The sequence below is a fragment of the Sceloporus occidentalis genome, unplaced genomic scaffold (assembly GCF_023333645.1).
Source record: "Sceloporus occidentalis isolate IW3139 unplaced genomic scaffold, rSceOcc1.0.p SCAF_5, whole genome shotgun sequence".
Lineage (NCBI taxonomy): Eukaryota > Metazoa > Chordata > Lepidosauria > Squamata > Phrynosomatidae > Sceloporus > Sceloporus occidentalis.
In genome coordinates, this window is record NW_028316985.1 from 144,661,866 (window position 1) to 144,676,950 (window position 15,085).

Consider the following 15,085-nt stretch of genomic DNA (forward strand, 5'->3'; position numbering starts at 1 on the left):
AACAACATACAGAAAGTGATTATGATTTTCATTTAATCTCTTATTAAACATTCTTTACAGGTTTTCCTCTTAGTTGAATGATACCTAGAACCATTCTAGTTTTATGTTTTTATTATTTTATCATTTATAATGTATTATTGTTTTTTGTTGATGAGTCTCTTTTACTAATTTTACCATGTTGTTTTATTTGTGGGTTTTGTGCCTTGGTTTTTTTTTATACTGTTCTTGTATTTACTGTTTGGATCTATTTTATATTGTGATGGCTTTTAGCTTTTAACAATAAACTTCTATACTATACTTAGTTATAGGGATCTGCAATAAACTTTTTGCCTTAACACATCTTGTCAGCATCTGATAATACCCTACCAAAATTTCCATTGAAACCTTTGTGGATTGATTGCATTTGAACTTCTGTTTATATAATAATTATATGGAACCATTGCACTATATATGCTTCTTTCACCACTAAGAAATTTCAAATTATAAATCGGTTTTTGCTCATTGTACCTAGCTCATGTATTGGCAGATTTACTAGAATGAATGACAATTATCTGTCTTGGAAGTGTGCTACTATTGCTGTACTACTTTTGAACTACTTCTGAATCATAAACTAGGATGATTAAAACTTTCTACAAATCTTCACGTATTTTTCACATTCAGTTATTAATTTATAAGATTTTTTTATTCCTGTGCTCTATATCCATGTTTATTATATACACATACACATGTAGAATTTGATTCTTTTGTGGGCAGGATGAAAACTGATTTACATTTTAATGCACTGTTCTTTAACACAGGTCCTATTGATTACAATAAAAGCTATTTTTAAATAAGGTACCAAAATCACAGCCTAGATTACCCTGTTTGCTGATGTATCTGGAAATCAAAATTATATCCTCATCAAAAACTTTTCCTTATTTCTATGAAGAATTTCTTACCTTTTGGGGTCAACAATTTTATAGAGTTTTCCATTGTGAGACTGTGTCATGCTTTTAGTACTAGCTAAGATGTAAATCTCACCTGTTAAGCAAACAAATACAATATATTAATAATGGTATTCTCTAAAGTACTTAATTGCTGGTATGTCATAGTGAACTGTATATTTTTGTAGCCAGCTACAATCCATATGTACAATCCCATGAATACTCTTATTTCAAATAAAGTAGGAAATTTACAACTGTACTATTTACACAATTGATGCTTACTTGGATGAGTTGGGCCCAAAACTTTACTACAATCTTTGGCCTGTTACAGACTGCCAAAATAAAGCTGCTTCGGGTCTCTTTGGAGGTATGCTGTTTAAATGATGCATGCATCCTAGGAATCTGGAAGCTGCACCAAAAGCTGCACTCCAGTGCTTAGGAATGGAGTGTGGCTTTGGCGCGACCTCCGGACTCTTAGGACCCATGCATCATTTAAATAGCATACCTCCAAAGAGACCCGAAGCAGCTTTATTTTGGCAGTCTGTAACAGGCCCTAGTTTGGGTCCCATTAGATAAAATATCAAGGTGTGTTTTTTTTTAACTCTGTGATCAAGCATATGAATTTGTATAGTCAGACAGAAAGACACTTTCAACCAGTATAGATAAGTAGAGAAAAGATAGATGCTGAGCGATGAAGAACCTGGGCATGAAACATGGGAAAAATAAAGCAGCTTCCAGCCACTTTGAAGGCAGCGGGTTTAGATGACACATAAGGCAAAAAATGGGTGGAAAACAAAAAAAAGCCACACTACGGGGCTAAAAACTGGAGCAAAAAGAAGCTGGGATACTCCGGCTCAAGACATAAAATGTGCATCTTTGCACTGACCTATAAACAGCCCGGCACTAATGTGGGACTGAGGCAAAGCAAAAACACAATTGCCAATAATGCAGTGGATGTAATGACAACATACACAAAATAGACAGCCCAACAGAAGGGCATAGGGTGAAGGGAAATGAAGGGGGCATGTATGGGGGGCTTCCATGAATGTGCTTTGCCACTGGGTACACTGATGCACTGTACAAGCAGTGCATCACAGGTGCAATTGTGTCAGTCACATGGGTGGATGTCCAATGGAATGGCATCCAGATGGGAAGAGGGAGGTAACTGGAAATAACTGGTGGTATGTTTGTGGAATGGTGTGCTTGCATGGTGGGAATGCAGCAAAAAACAAAACAAAAAAACAACTGCATGGCACGGCTTGACACTGCACAGTGCAGACAGCCCATGGGTGTTTGGGTTGCCTTTTGTGCAGGTAATGGAGACAGAGGGTTTTCAGAAAATGTATGAAGGAGCCGCTTATATCACAAGAGGTGTGATCCAAACTCCCTACAGAGGATGGTCTCTATTTAATTATTTATCTGAAGCACTATAGTTAAAAGTTATGCCATATTTTAAAAATCTCTACATTGGGTGCCTGTATTGGAAAGAAAAAAATGAGAAAATTATATATATATTTAACCATGGCAATTTTTCCTAAGGGAGACAGCTTGATTTTCCCCAGCTTTTGATTTATTTAATTTTAAGTATTTAAATATTATTTTATAGTTACAGATTAGTACATGGGTGTGATGTAGTGGTTTAAGCATTGGACTATTATTCTGCAGACCAGCTTTGGTGACCTTGGGCAAGGCACACACTCTCAGCTTCAGAAAAGGTTTGTCATAGGCTCATTGTAAGTGGGAAACAACTTGAAGGCACACAACAGCAACAACAAGATGAGAGGCTGCAGCTATTGTGCCCTGGAAAGGCCAGATTGGGGTTGCGGTGTGTGGTTGCCACAGCCCTGATCCGGTGCAGCTGGAGGTGGCAAAGACTGTGATTCTAGTACAGCTGATCTTACTGTAGCTGTGTGTGACTGTCTACAACAAGCAATAAAAACAGCATCTGTTTAGAATCTCTTACTGAACATGTGTGAATAGCAAAACAGAGAGGAAAAAGGAAGAACATATAAGCCTGACTTATCAGCTACTTCCAACAGTTTAAAAAAAAATACATAAAGATGTATACATTTGATCATCAAATGGAAATCATAAAGAAAATAAGGATTTCTTTCCCTGGTTGTTTCATTTCACATGTGCATATTATTAATTTTGAATAAAATTTTGGTAAAACACGCTGTAGTGCTTTTCTTTTTTGTCATGTCCCCATTCTTTCCATGTTCCCTATTTTTATCCCTGTTCTTTCCATATTATTTCTGCCTCTATTATCACATTTTTGGTTCCAGAAATAAACACCCAGGTGCACATGTATATGTGATGTATGTCAGTACTTGTTCTTAGTCTTAGCACTTAATGTGCATCTAGCACAGCATGGTGTAGTGGCTTGATCATTGGACTGTGCTTCTGGAAACTACAGTTTGAAACTCTGCTCAGTCATGGAAACCCATTGAGGGATCTTGAGCAAGCCCCACTCTCTCAGCCTCAGAGGAAGGCAAAGGCAAACCCCTCTGAACAAAGTTTGCCAAGAAAAGCCCATGATAGGTTTGCTTTAGGGTCGCCATAAGTTGGAAATAACTCAAAAGGACATAACAACAAGAAGCATTGGCTAGGCATAAAGAATATATTTTAAAACATGATGGCATGTCTGCTTCTTTCTACTACACCCTATATAACAGTGTAAACAGAGACTAAATGCTGGCAGGGCATTAGCTGTGAATATTTTCCAAGAAACAAGAAGCAGTAGTTATTCTGCACATATACAGTAACTGCCGTACACTATTTTATTTCTGATATAGTCCATTTAATCATAGAATCATAGAATCATAGAATCGTAGAGTTGGAAGAGACCACTAGGGCCATCCAGTCCAACCCCCTGCCATGCAGGAAATCCAGATCAAAGCATCCCTGACAGATGGCCATCCAGCCTCTGTTTAAAGACCTCCAAGGAAGGAGACTCTATCACCTTCCGAGGAAGTGCATTCCACTGCCGAACAGCCCTTACTGTCAGGAAGTTCCTCCTAATGTTCAGGTGGAATCTCTTTTCCTGTAGCTTGCATCCATTGTTCCGGGTCCTGTTCTCTGGAGCAGCAGAAAACAAGCTTGCTCCCTCCCTAATTTAAGGCTATCCCTGCCCTTTTTGGTAATCTCCCACTTAAACTACAGCAACACATTTTGCATAAAGTTGTATTTGAAGATTGGTCAGATGTGGTTTTAAACACAATATAGCTGCAAGGTCACTAACTGGGCCTAGGAAACACAGCAGTGGAACATGTAGCTCCACTGGCTACCAAACTGGTTCAGCTTCAAAAGGGTTAATGCTTACTTTTAAAGTTTGACACGGATTAGCTCTTAAACATCTGAAGAAACTCAGTTCAGTGGTTTTATTCATGTCTACATAAGTGTAAGAGCCAAAATGGTGTAGTGATTTGAGCATTATGCAACTCTAGAGATCAGGATTTGATTCCTCACTCAGCCATGGAATCCCCCTGGGTGATCATGGGTGAGTCACACACCCAGAAAACTCCATGATAGATTCATCTTAAGGTCACCATAATTCAGAAACCATTCAAAAGCACACAACAACAACAACAACAACAACAACAACAACAACAATGTGTCCTTCTGTTGTTTGATGAAGACCATATTAGCCCAGGTTTTTAATATATAAGATTTTCATCTTTTAGGCTTATCGCAAGGCTTTTGGAGAACAGGAACAGAGTGGAACAGAAGGGAATGGAACAGGGGAAAACGTGTGTTATCGCACAGGAGAATGCCGCCGAAGCCGCCGGGAGTCCCCAATCCATTCCCCAACTGTTCCACAGCAGCTGATTGAAGGACTGTTGAGAATCGTTCTTCAAAATTGGGTGCTGTGGAACAGATGGGGAACTGTTTGGGAACTCCAGCATCGACAGTGTTCTCCCATGTAATAACACATGTTCCCCCCCTGTTCCGTTCCCTTCCAGTTCCTTTCCGTTCCCATTCTCCATGTGCCATGCAATAAACTTCCATGACATTATCATGTATTCCAAAAGTCCTTCCTCACCTTACAAATTCTAACTTTCAGCTGCAGGTGTCCCTCCCACATGGCTTTTGCCACCCTGTTAGAGGTGGAAGGAGAGGATATGGAGGAATGCCCAGTGCTTTTCTTGTCTAGCTCCTCAATGCCCTCATCCCTGCTCTTCTTTAATGAGGCAATAGCTGTGCTAGGAAGGAACAGCTGAAGATGAATATTGGAATTTGGAAGTGAAAGAGCACAGGAATGATGGAGATTCACAGTCTTCATTCTGCTACAAAATCTGCTAAGAATTAAAATTACACAAACCTCATCCCACATCCAATCTGGCAACCCAGTTTGTGGACTACACTCACAATAATTGAGATTTCCTGCATGGCAGGGGGTTGGACTGGATGGCCCTTGTGGTCTCTTCCAACTCTACGATTCTATGATTCTATGAATAATTTATTGAAGGGCAGCTTATACATTTATTAAATAAATAAAATTAAAATTCAGAAGACCTATCTTGGTCAAGTTCCAAAATAGCAATATACTACAAAAAAAGTGTCATCTTACCTAATTCATCTTCACCAAATCCCAAAATATGTCCCGAAAAGAAACCTCTACAAGAACCACTGTTACCCAGACAGAGTGGTTTCTCTTGCCATTGTTTGGTCGTGGGACTTTGTTGCAGTGTTAAAAAATTTCTGTAAATACAGAGGACAAATAGTTACACACTGCTCTCTAGAACTATAAATGAGTCAAAGCAGGAATTAAAAAGAAGAAATCTAAATCACAGTCTACATTATACACCTATGCTCACTTACTTGGGAGTAAGAATCACTGAAATGAATAGGACTTACTTCTGAGTAAGCATTTATAGTCTTAATGTCTTGAGCTATGAAGCACTATGAGCTACATTACTGGTTGTACTGAGACCTTGACATTCCCATCTCTTATTAGAATAAATTGATAAATGAAAGGTATCAATGCTTTCATGTTAATATAATTATTCCTGTTATTATGTTTATCATAAATTTGAAGCTTAGATCCTATGGATAGTCACAACTAGAGCATACCTTTTTAATCAGGAGGATTTACTGATGTTGACTTGCTATTCAACAATGGATTCAACATGTTGACTTTGCAACTACCAGTAAAATTTAGGATTGAGAGCTAACACAGAATTATTAGCCTAATTCAATGCATGTTTTTGGATGCAAGTCTATTCCCAATAGGACTTTTTATTTTCAGATTCTTGTAAAAGGAAATGGTACAAGCATACCCACTCTAATTTTTCACAGTGAGCCTTTCAGTGAGAGTCAGAGACACATATGCCACTATTAATACATTTTATATACAAAAGAGATTTACAGTGCTTCTGTTTTTGAAGCATTCTGTGAACACTTTTGTTTTTACTAATTCCATACCCATTTGCCCTAACCATGTAATCCTTGATGGATGTCCGAAATTTCACTTATCAGTTTCCTAGTGTGAGAGGCCCTGTTCCCCAACTTCAAATAACTTCATTCAAAGGTATTTAGGTCTTCAAAGGTCATCATCAGCACTTTAAATTGGAATGAAAGACAAAAGGCAAGCAATACAACTCATACAATATGGGCATTATATGTCCCGTATATCTTGCCCCCTGCATCAGTTGATGTTTCTGAACCATTTTCAAAAGTAGACTCCCACCACAGAGCACATTACAATAATCTAATTTGGATCAGAACGTTAAAAAGCTTTTGTTTAATTTAGAATACAATTACTCCTAGTGCTGCTATCTTGGAGAGTCTGGGAGTATCTATCCAAAAAGTAATTTTCCAACCTCTGGTCCACTTGTGACCAGAGCATGTGCAATTGAAGCACATAGGGTTGAAGCTGGTGAATCAACAAGTTGGTAAAAGGTACAACCAGACACCAAGGCCACTTCTGCCATGAGATTTTGGGTGTTGAATCCAGGAAAACCACCAAAAAGCATGCTGAGTCTTTCAAGGAGAAACCACCCCAAAACAGTTATCCATCCCTACCCTCCAACATTTCACAGAGGAAAAATGGGACATATGTGGTCAGGCAACATCAGAGTGTAGTTAAGTTTGCCGATGTTATCAATGAGGAAGAACAAACAAACTAAAGAAAAGTTGCAGCAGTTTGCTTTTGCTCGAGTTTACAGGAAAGGGAAATATTCTTCCTCCTTTTCTCCCCCGCTGCTGAACTGAGTGCAAATTACCTCTGCATTGTGAAAGCAGTTTTGCAGAAATTGAAGTAAATTGAAAACAAAGTGAAAAAGTGGGAGGAAGAGAGCAAGCAGCTGGGACATTTTAGAAGCAACTGAGAAAAAAAAATGGGATGGCAGAGGATTCTGTGGGACTGTTCTTGCCAAATTGGGAGAGATGGAGGATATGCAAATCTTTATTCAGATCAGATTTTCCACCCCACAGTATCTCTGTCTTTTGAGTTTAATCTTATTTGTGCTTATCCATCCCTCCCTCCACATACTTGCTTAGGATTTCCATTGTGTCTCTGGGACAAGTAGATGGGAAAGAAATGTAGCTCTTTATGTTATTGATATGTTGATAACATTTTAACCCAACCATTGTGATGATTTCTTTCAGCAGTTTCATGTGGATTTTGAAAAATACGAGGACAAGATCAAGCCTGGGTCACCCAATGGGCATGAGATGGAAAATCAAGTCTTCCAGCATCCCCTTCTGATTCTAATCCTCCAGGAAGGAAAGGAGATAAGGTAACACTGTCCTTTTAAGACTCATTCTAGCAAGATGGCACAGAAGGATATTATTATTATTATTATTATTATTATTATTATTATTTTCTTATTTCCTGACTTTCTCCCCAATATAGGGACTCAAAGCAGATATTATGATCAACATGTACAATATTCACATTTCAAGGCTGATTGTGTTATCTACACATTCTAAAAATGTTATTTTAAGACATTTACCCATTGCGATCCCCAAATACATAACTTCCATATAGTCTTTCAGACTGGCAGCCTCGGTATATGAATCCACCAATCATTGGTCCGCTGCTGAATGGTTTGAATTCCAAAAGCGAAGGCTCACTTTCTAAAAAGGAACCACCACAGTATTAGACTACATGCAATATCATTTGTTAAGGATTCTGTTCAAAGAAGCAATTAGCATAATTTCTATTCAGTGGCAACAGTTTTGCAAAGTACTCGTTAGAATTTAGACTAAAATAAAATTAGTTTCTTTAGTCAACATTTTTTCAGTATTAGATCCTATGTACGTTTACCAAGTATTTACTCAGATATATAGTCCTTGATATTTAAAATTACTGGTTAAAATGCTTCATATATAATCTCAGATTGCTAGAAGCTCATTTTATTGCCATATAAACTCATTATCAACAAATGAAAAGAGCTTATGTTGATACATTATGTTTGATAAAACTTTAAGCATGCTAGAAAAACCCTCTTAGCTTTCTTCACCATTAAAAGAAAATAGCCACAGTGATCTTATTCTACATTGTTATCCTAGACTGTATGCCAAGTACATGGAATTCCTCTAATTACAACTCATATTATTTTTAGAGATGTGGGGGTATTTCTGTAAGTCCTCATATCTATCTCAAGGATAATGAAAACTGGATGTGAAAGCCAAAATGCACATACATATCCCCAGAGAAGAATTATGAATGGCAAGAATCTGGAAACAGTTTTGGAATCCTCAAGGCTTTGGGTGACAAGGCATTTATTTTGATTTTCACACTTCATGAAGGTTACAGTTTGCAAGAATATGCTGGTGTTTTCAAAAGGGAATACTAGCAAGCCCCAAAAATGGACAGGATTTTTTCCCTATTGCCTATAGACACTGCTGGAGAAATTAGGTGCAAGAAAAGCTAAACGTTTTGAGATATTGGAAAATGGAAGCAAATATTCATTTGTCTATCAAGTTGACATCCTTTCTATCAGATGCACTGGGTATCCTGGTTGTCTATAGCACTATCCAGTCTTAACTTTGTTGTTGCTCTTGTAAGGTCTAAATGGCAAGAAATACTCTGGATGAAGTACTTAGAAGTGTCATAATGAAATCAAACCATATTTCAGGACCAATAAGGTAAATAAAATCTCAAGGTTTTCATTTTAAAGGAACTTGCCATTCTTCCACAGAGGTATTTCAAAAGGGATACTGAACCCTGAAAAAGCTGAAATAGAACTAATAACAACATCAGATTCTATTACTCTGCATATGAATAAAGTCTCTTGTCCTACTATAGATGTTAATAAACTGAGCAATACTAGCAACACACTAGAAAGTGTGTTTTCACTTATAACTGTTTGTGAATAATTTCTGTGCTTATTTTATCTACAGTTAAGCTGTAACTTCACAAACTGTACCTTTTGTGTGCCATTGTCATTTGACTCTACCATTTACAATCATTTCCTTTTCCACTTCATTTTTTCTGACGTACTGAATTGTAGTCTACAAATGTTTATGCCACAATAAATGTGTTAATTTTTATAGTGCCACAAGATTCTTCCTCTCCTGCCCAATGCATAATTTTAAATTGGTGCCACAGACATGGGAGGTTTTAATTTTTTAAACTCTAGCAAACTAGACACCACTGCACTTATTTTAGTTTTTGGAAAATAAATTCTTATTTTAAATTCTTTTGAAGACAGTAGTTTGCAACTTGAGGAAGATATTTACAACCTGTTTTTTTTTTAAAGCAACTAACCACATCATTTTAATTTCATATTTTTTTCTTGGATGGTACTAGTTTTGCATCACAATATTGCTTCACTTGTTTGTTTCATTACAGCAGTGGCTTAATAAATCCTTTCTTAAACCACATCATTCTTTGGTATTGCTTTATTAACTATACCAACAAATATGTGCATGTTTTTTTGTGGGTTTTTCAAGCTATGTGGCCGTGTTCTGGAAGAGTTTATTACTGACATTTCACCAGCATCTGTGGTTGGCATCTTCAAAGAATGCTGGCATGGAAGTGAGTGGGGTATATATACTGTTGGCTGTGAAGAAATGATTTACATATTAATCTGTGTGTTGGTCTGTTGTTGAATGGCAAGGCCTCAGGGTGGAAGGATATGCGAGGAGGATTTGTATCTATTTAATTTGTGTCCATTTTATTAGTGATCCATTGTCTGCTGAGAAAGCCCCCTGACCTTGGGTGGTTTTCATTTGCACTTGCTGGGTCTTAATTTTGGTGTTTTCCAGTGTTCAAACTGGCACATCACAATTTGTCTACTAATATAATGAATTGAGGCACATTCCTAAAGGACCTATAGTGTAAAAGCACAATTGATACGAACATCCCTTTGGACTGTAGCACTATTGATAAGTGCAACAGGAACTCTATAACATCTTATGTTCATCTTATTAAAAATAAACAAATGACCAATATTTTTAAAAATCTTTATAGGAACAAGGGCTGGTCTCCTAGCATGCAAAGTTCTAATACTCCAAGCAGACAAAAAAAAAATCCCTTTAAAGTTATTTAATTAAATAAATGATTAAAATTAAAAGTTTTGTCTTTGCTTTATATTTGTTTTCTTAATAAAGTTATGGATTTAATAATTTCAAAGGAATATACAGTGTAGGGCACTTCTATAATTGCTAAAATACTCTGAAGAGATTTTTGATCAATTAGTTAGAGACTATCTTGGTGAAAAGAAATTAGCCCTATTCATGACAATGATTCTTCTGATTTTCGACGATTAGGCAAATGAAACCTGGGCCTAAGTCAATTTGCTAGCTGCAACTAGAGCTTACCCAGTAAATCAGCTGCTAAATGCTTGGTTAAACCCCATTAGTTTAATAGATCTACTTTAGTTGGAACTAGACCCTTGGATTTAAGTGCTTTCGTACTTTAGAAAACCTGCTTAGGGTTTATACCTATCAGAGATTTTTTTCTAACATATACAAATAAATATATTAAAAGTACTTGTTTTCTAGATAATGACTCCCCTTGTTCCACAGTTTAAGACTGAGGTCCGTATTACCTCATGCCCCCCTGGAATACCCTCCCAGAATGGTGACCTAAATATTCCCTGATCTATGCATTAATTTGGCAAGATAGCATATTTTTTAAAAAAACAGTTAACTATTTTCAGTTCCCTTCTCAAGGTTGTATCAATTATTTTGATGACATGTGGCATCATCTAAAAATATACCATATATGGAAGAAACTGGCAAAACCATCTCTGAGAATTCCTTGCCTAAGAAAACCCTATGAAATTCATGGGTTTACCATAAATCAACAGGTAACTTGAAGGCTTTTTGTTCCCTTTCACATGTAACATGTCTGTAATGGTAATGGAATGTTTTACATAATCTCATTGTTCCATACATCTTTGCTGGGCATCTATACAATTCATTGTATATTATATAGAACTCACCATAATCTTTCCCTTTGATTATCTGAAGGATTCTTGCTGAGGATCTGTTCTTCCCATTGGAGTCTGAACAAAGTATTGTTAAATTAATATTGACATCTGTTGGTTGGCGATCCACAGCACACCTGTGCCAAGAACATTATGTTAATAGAAGTAAGATGATATAGGAAAGCTTCGCTTCCTTCAACTTCACACATCAAAATAACTGCAATGCAACGTTTTTCATCCTGTACCATTAATATTGAGGAGAGAGATGCCATTTCTTGTATAGGTTGTTTAAAACTATAGGAAGTAATACATATAATGGGGGAGGGGAGGAAGGGATTGGGGAAAGGAAGAACAAGTAGTTTAGAGTAACTAGTGTCCAGTCATGGGCAGTCTGGATTAAACAGCATCACACTGTTCTTGTCAGTCCTTTGATATCCTTGTCATTTCAAATGTAATGGGTGGAATCCTGTTGGTGATATACACATGTAAGTGTGGGCTATTCATGCAGATGACTGTTCAGGGACAATGTTATGTGGGCCAGGGAACTATTTTCCAACTTTCTATGCCCTATCCCAAACTTCCCCACTCAGGCTACTACTGTTGTTACTACTGCTGCTTACCAGTAAGGAGAGTAAAGAGGTGGCAACTCAGAAGAGGAAAAAGTGGCTGTTCTCATTTCTAAGGAAAGGGGACATGATGGTACACTCCAACTGAGATGTGGGAGCAGGGAATGCTATAGCTATGCAAGTACATGGTTGCTGACTGGATAGCCATCCATTCCCATTCCAGTAGCCTGTGTCTGTTGATCAGTCCCCACTAGAATAGAGTCAGTGTTAAATAGTGAGAACGTCTGGGTGGTGTGGTGTTTGGGTGATGTCTGTTACCATGCTCTAGTTCTTAAGGTTCAAAGAGGAATTCTATGAACCAGCTATTCACCATGCAGTGGCTGCAAATGGTTTCACATAGCAAACTTGAATCAGGTGTTTATCCCTGAAGCTGTAGCACGTGTTTATTACTGAAGCTGTTCTCTTGTAAAACAGAGCTCTGCTGAACATGTAAACAGGTATCCTCTTATTCTCACTGAAGTCCAAGGTCTTAATCTTATTGTTAGTCCCAACTAGATGGGACTTACTAAAAATGATATTTACTTAAGCACTGACTCACCATTTAGCAATTCGACCTACTCTAAATGGATCTACATATGTTGGATCTACGTATGTTGGGATTGATCAACAGGATTCCGGCCCAGGTTTTCAACACTGCAGTTTGTAGCTGAAGAAACCTGTGAGTAACCTGAATAGTTTATATGCGGTTATAAGCCTTCTGTTTAAAAGTAAACAAAGGCCTGTTACAGACCGCCTAAAAGCAGCGGTCTGCTGCCGCCAGTTGCTGCGTCCGGGAACCGCAGCAGCCAAACCACGCAGTTCCCGGACGCAGCAAGAAAGAAGCGTTGAAATGGCGCTTCTTTCTGCGCCCAGGAAGTGGTGCCTCGAGGTGCTAGTCGCGCACTCGCGGTGTCACTTCCGCTGTGCGACATCCGGACGCTATGCATCCGTGATGTCAAAATGGCGGCCCCCGTGTGGATGGATGCCGCCATTTTGTATGAACTCGGTTCGTATTAGGGTTGAGGGGCATCCGGAAGGGATGCCCCTTCTCAACCCTAATACGCCCCTTCCTAACCCTAGCACGCCCCTTCAGCGCGTCTGTAACGCGCCAAAGTTTATTTTTAAAATTCTTGGAGTAAAGTGTTTATTTTTCGTTTGTGTAGGAAGCACAGGCATTCATACAATTCTACATCCTGATGGTTACTGAAGGGTCTTGGACTCCAAGTTATCAATCCAAGGATATTGGCATTGCTATGTTCAGATTAATGAGTGAGCAAGGGAGTTGACCACTGGTAGAGAATTAACTCAAAAGGGCACTTTGAAATCACGGCAAAAGTTATTTTTAAAATCTTCATTTTAAATGATTAAATAATATCCCTTGAAATAGATATAATTAAATAGAGAAAGGTTTTTATTTTAATGGTAAGTGATTACAGTTTAATGAAACTTGGCCTTTAACATGTCTTGTCTTATGTTGTTCCTGGTTGAAAGAAAGTTATCAACGGTAGCTGTACCAGTTCCCTTTAGATCTACGTTTAGCCATGAGTTAGCTGTCTGGGTTGTCACTGTTTGTTTTTGTTTTGTTTTTGACATTCACACTAAAAGTATGTAGGGAGACAATTTTTTTAATGTGAAGTCGAAGGCTTTCATGGCCGGCATCCATAGTTTTTTGTGAGTTTTTCGGGCTATGTGGCCATGTTCTAGAAGAGTTTCTTCCTGACATTTCGCCAGCATCTGTGGCTGGCATCTTCAGAGAATGCTTGCCTACATACCCAAGTCCTTTCCAGGCAAGTATTCTGCGAAGATGCCAGCCAGAGATGCTGGTGGAATGTCAGGAAGAAACTCTTCTAGAACATGGCCACATAGCCCGAAAAACCCACAAAAAACTTTTTTTTTAGTTTGCATTGCATGTCATGCAAGAACTGTGATTTCTTCCAGAAGTTTTTCCATTATGCCAGAAGTTATAGGTAAGAATCAGATGCTGACCAAGGCTATGACAATTTTTTCCTTGTGTCAGGAGAAGACTGTCTCCATACAACTCCAAATCTGTGTAGTGCAGGGGGAGACTGAGACCTAATATGTATAATGCAGAATTTCATCTTCTCTTGTAAAACCACATTCATAATATATATCAACAAATTGCTCATGAATAACAATGATCTAATTTGGATTTTTCTTCTCTGACCATTCTCTAAATTAGACTAAAGTGTTACTCTAATTGTTAGTGTCTCTTCATTATGAAAAAGAACCTGCTTACCTGCCTGGATTGTGGAGTCCATGGGCAAAAATTTCAGGTGGCTGATTGGTGCTGTTAAAATGTGGGTTGCTTTGTGGTATGGAATAAGGCACATGGCAGAAATCAGTGTCTACATCCAGGCGCAACACAGAACCTGTAAAATCACTGAAAAAGTTGGAGGATAATACAATTGATTTCAGGTTTGTTTTTTAAAAACATATGTACTAAGCAGTGCTCACTTTTACGTAGTACTACAACCAATGCCAAAAACCACCTAGCTAGAGTTACAATCTCTGTTAGCTTAATACAGCACAAGGGAGAGTATGCAATTTTCTAGAGTTTTAGTATGATTCTATAAAGCATGCACCTATAATTTTCACTGGACACATTTGTTGAGGTTGCTTTTTCTGTTACCATTCTGTTAACACACCTTGTGATAAATATATGATGGTAGTGAGAAGAATAATTGTATAATTACACTGCATTTACTAAGAACTATTTTTAAACCTTTGACTCTGGTTTATATACTCCTTTTTCATTCACTGAAGCAGTCAGAAAGAAATGGTGTGGGATGTGCAATTTGCCCATGGGCTTACTAAATTGTGCTTCATTTACTAGACAAGTAAACAACTGCATTTTGGTATTTAAAAAAAAACCTTATCCATTGGTATAAACTGTACCTTAGACCATCCATCTCTTCCATATCATCTATTGTGATCATCCCATCACCAAGGAATACGTATAAAAATCCATCAGGTCCAAAGAGTAACTGTCCTCCAAGATGTTTTCTATGTAACTCTGCAACTTCTAAGAAACCTCTTGCTGTTCTCGTATCAACTTGGTGTGGATTTTTCCTGCACCACAGAAAAGGAATGCATAATTAATCATTTAGGCTGGTGATCAATGCTATTTCAGTAATTTCCTCTTATTTCAGATGCT

The 15,085-nt window shown here is 37.8% G+C and overlaps 1 protein-coding gene across 1 annotated transcript in view; it reads right to left on the reverse strand.

Moving 5' to 3' along the window:
• The window catches only part of HHIP (hedgehog interacting protein), a 107,561-nt gene that overhangs the window by 16,479 nt on the left and 75,997 nt on the right, over positions 1-15,085 (reverse strand). The window contains exons 6-11 of the mRNA XM_089525738.1: positions 14,827-15,000; positions 14,168-14,311; positions 11,321-11,442; positions 7,880-8,003; positions 5,494-5,624; positions 939-1,020 (exon numbers count right to left, since the gene is read on the reverse strand). Coding sequence (XP_089381864.1) covers positions 939-1,020; positions 5,494-5,624; positions 7,880-8,003; positions 11,321-11,442; positions 14,168-14,311; positions 14,827-15,000 — 777 coding nt within the window. The remainder of the gene's footprint in view (positions 1-938; positions 1,021-5,493; positions 5,625-7,879; positions 8,004-11,320; positions 11,443-14,167; positions 14,312-14,826; positions 15,001-15,085) is intronic.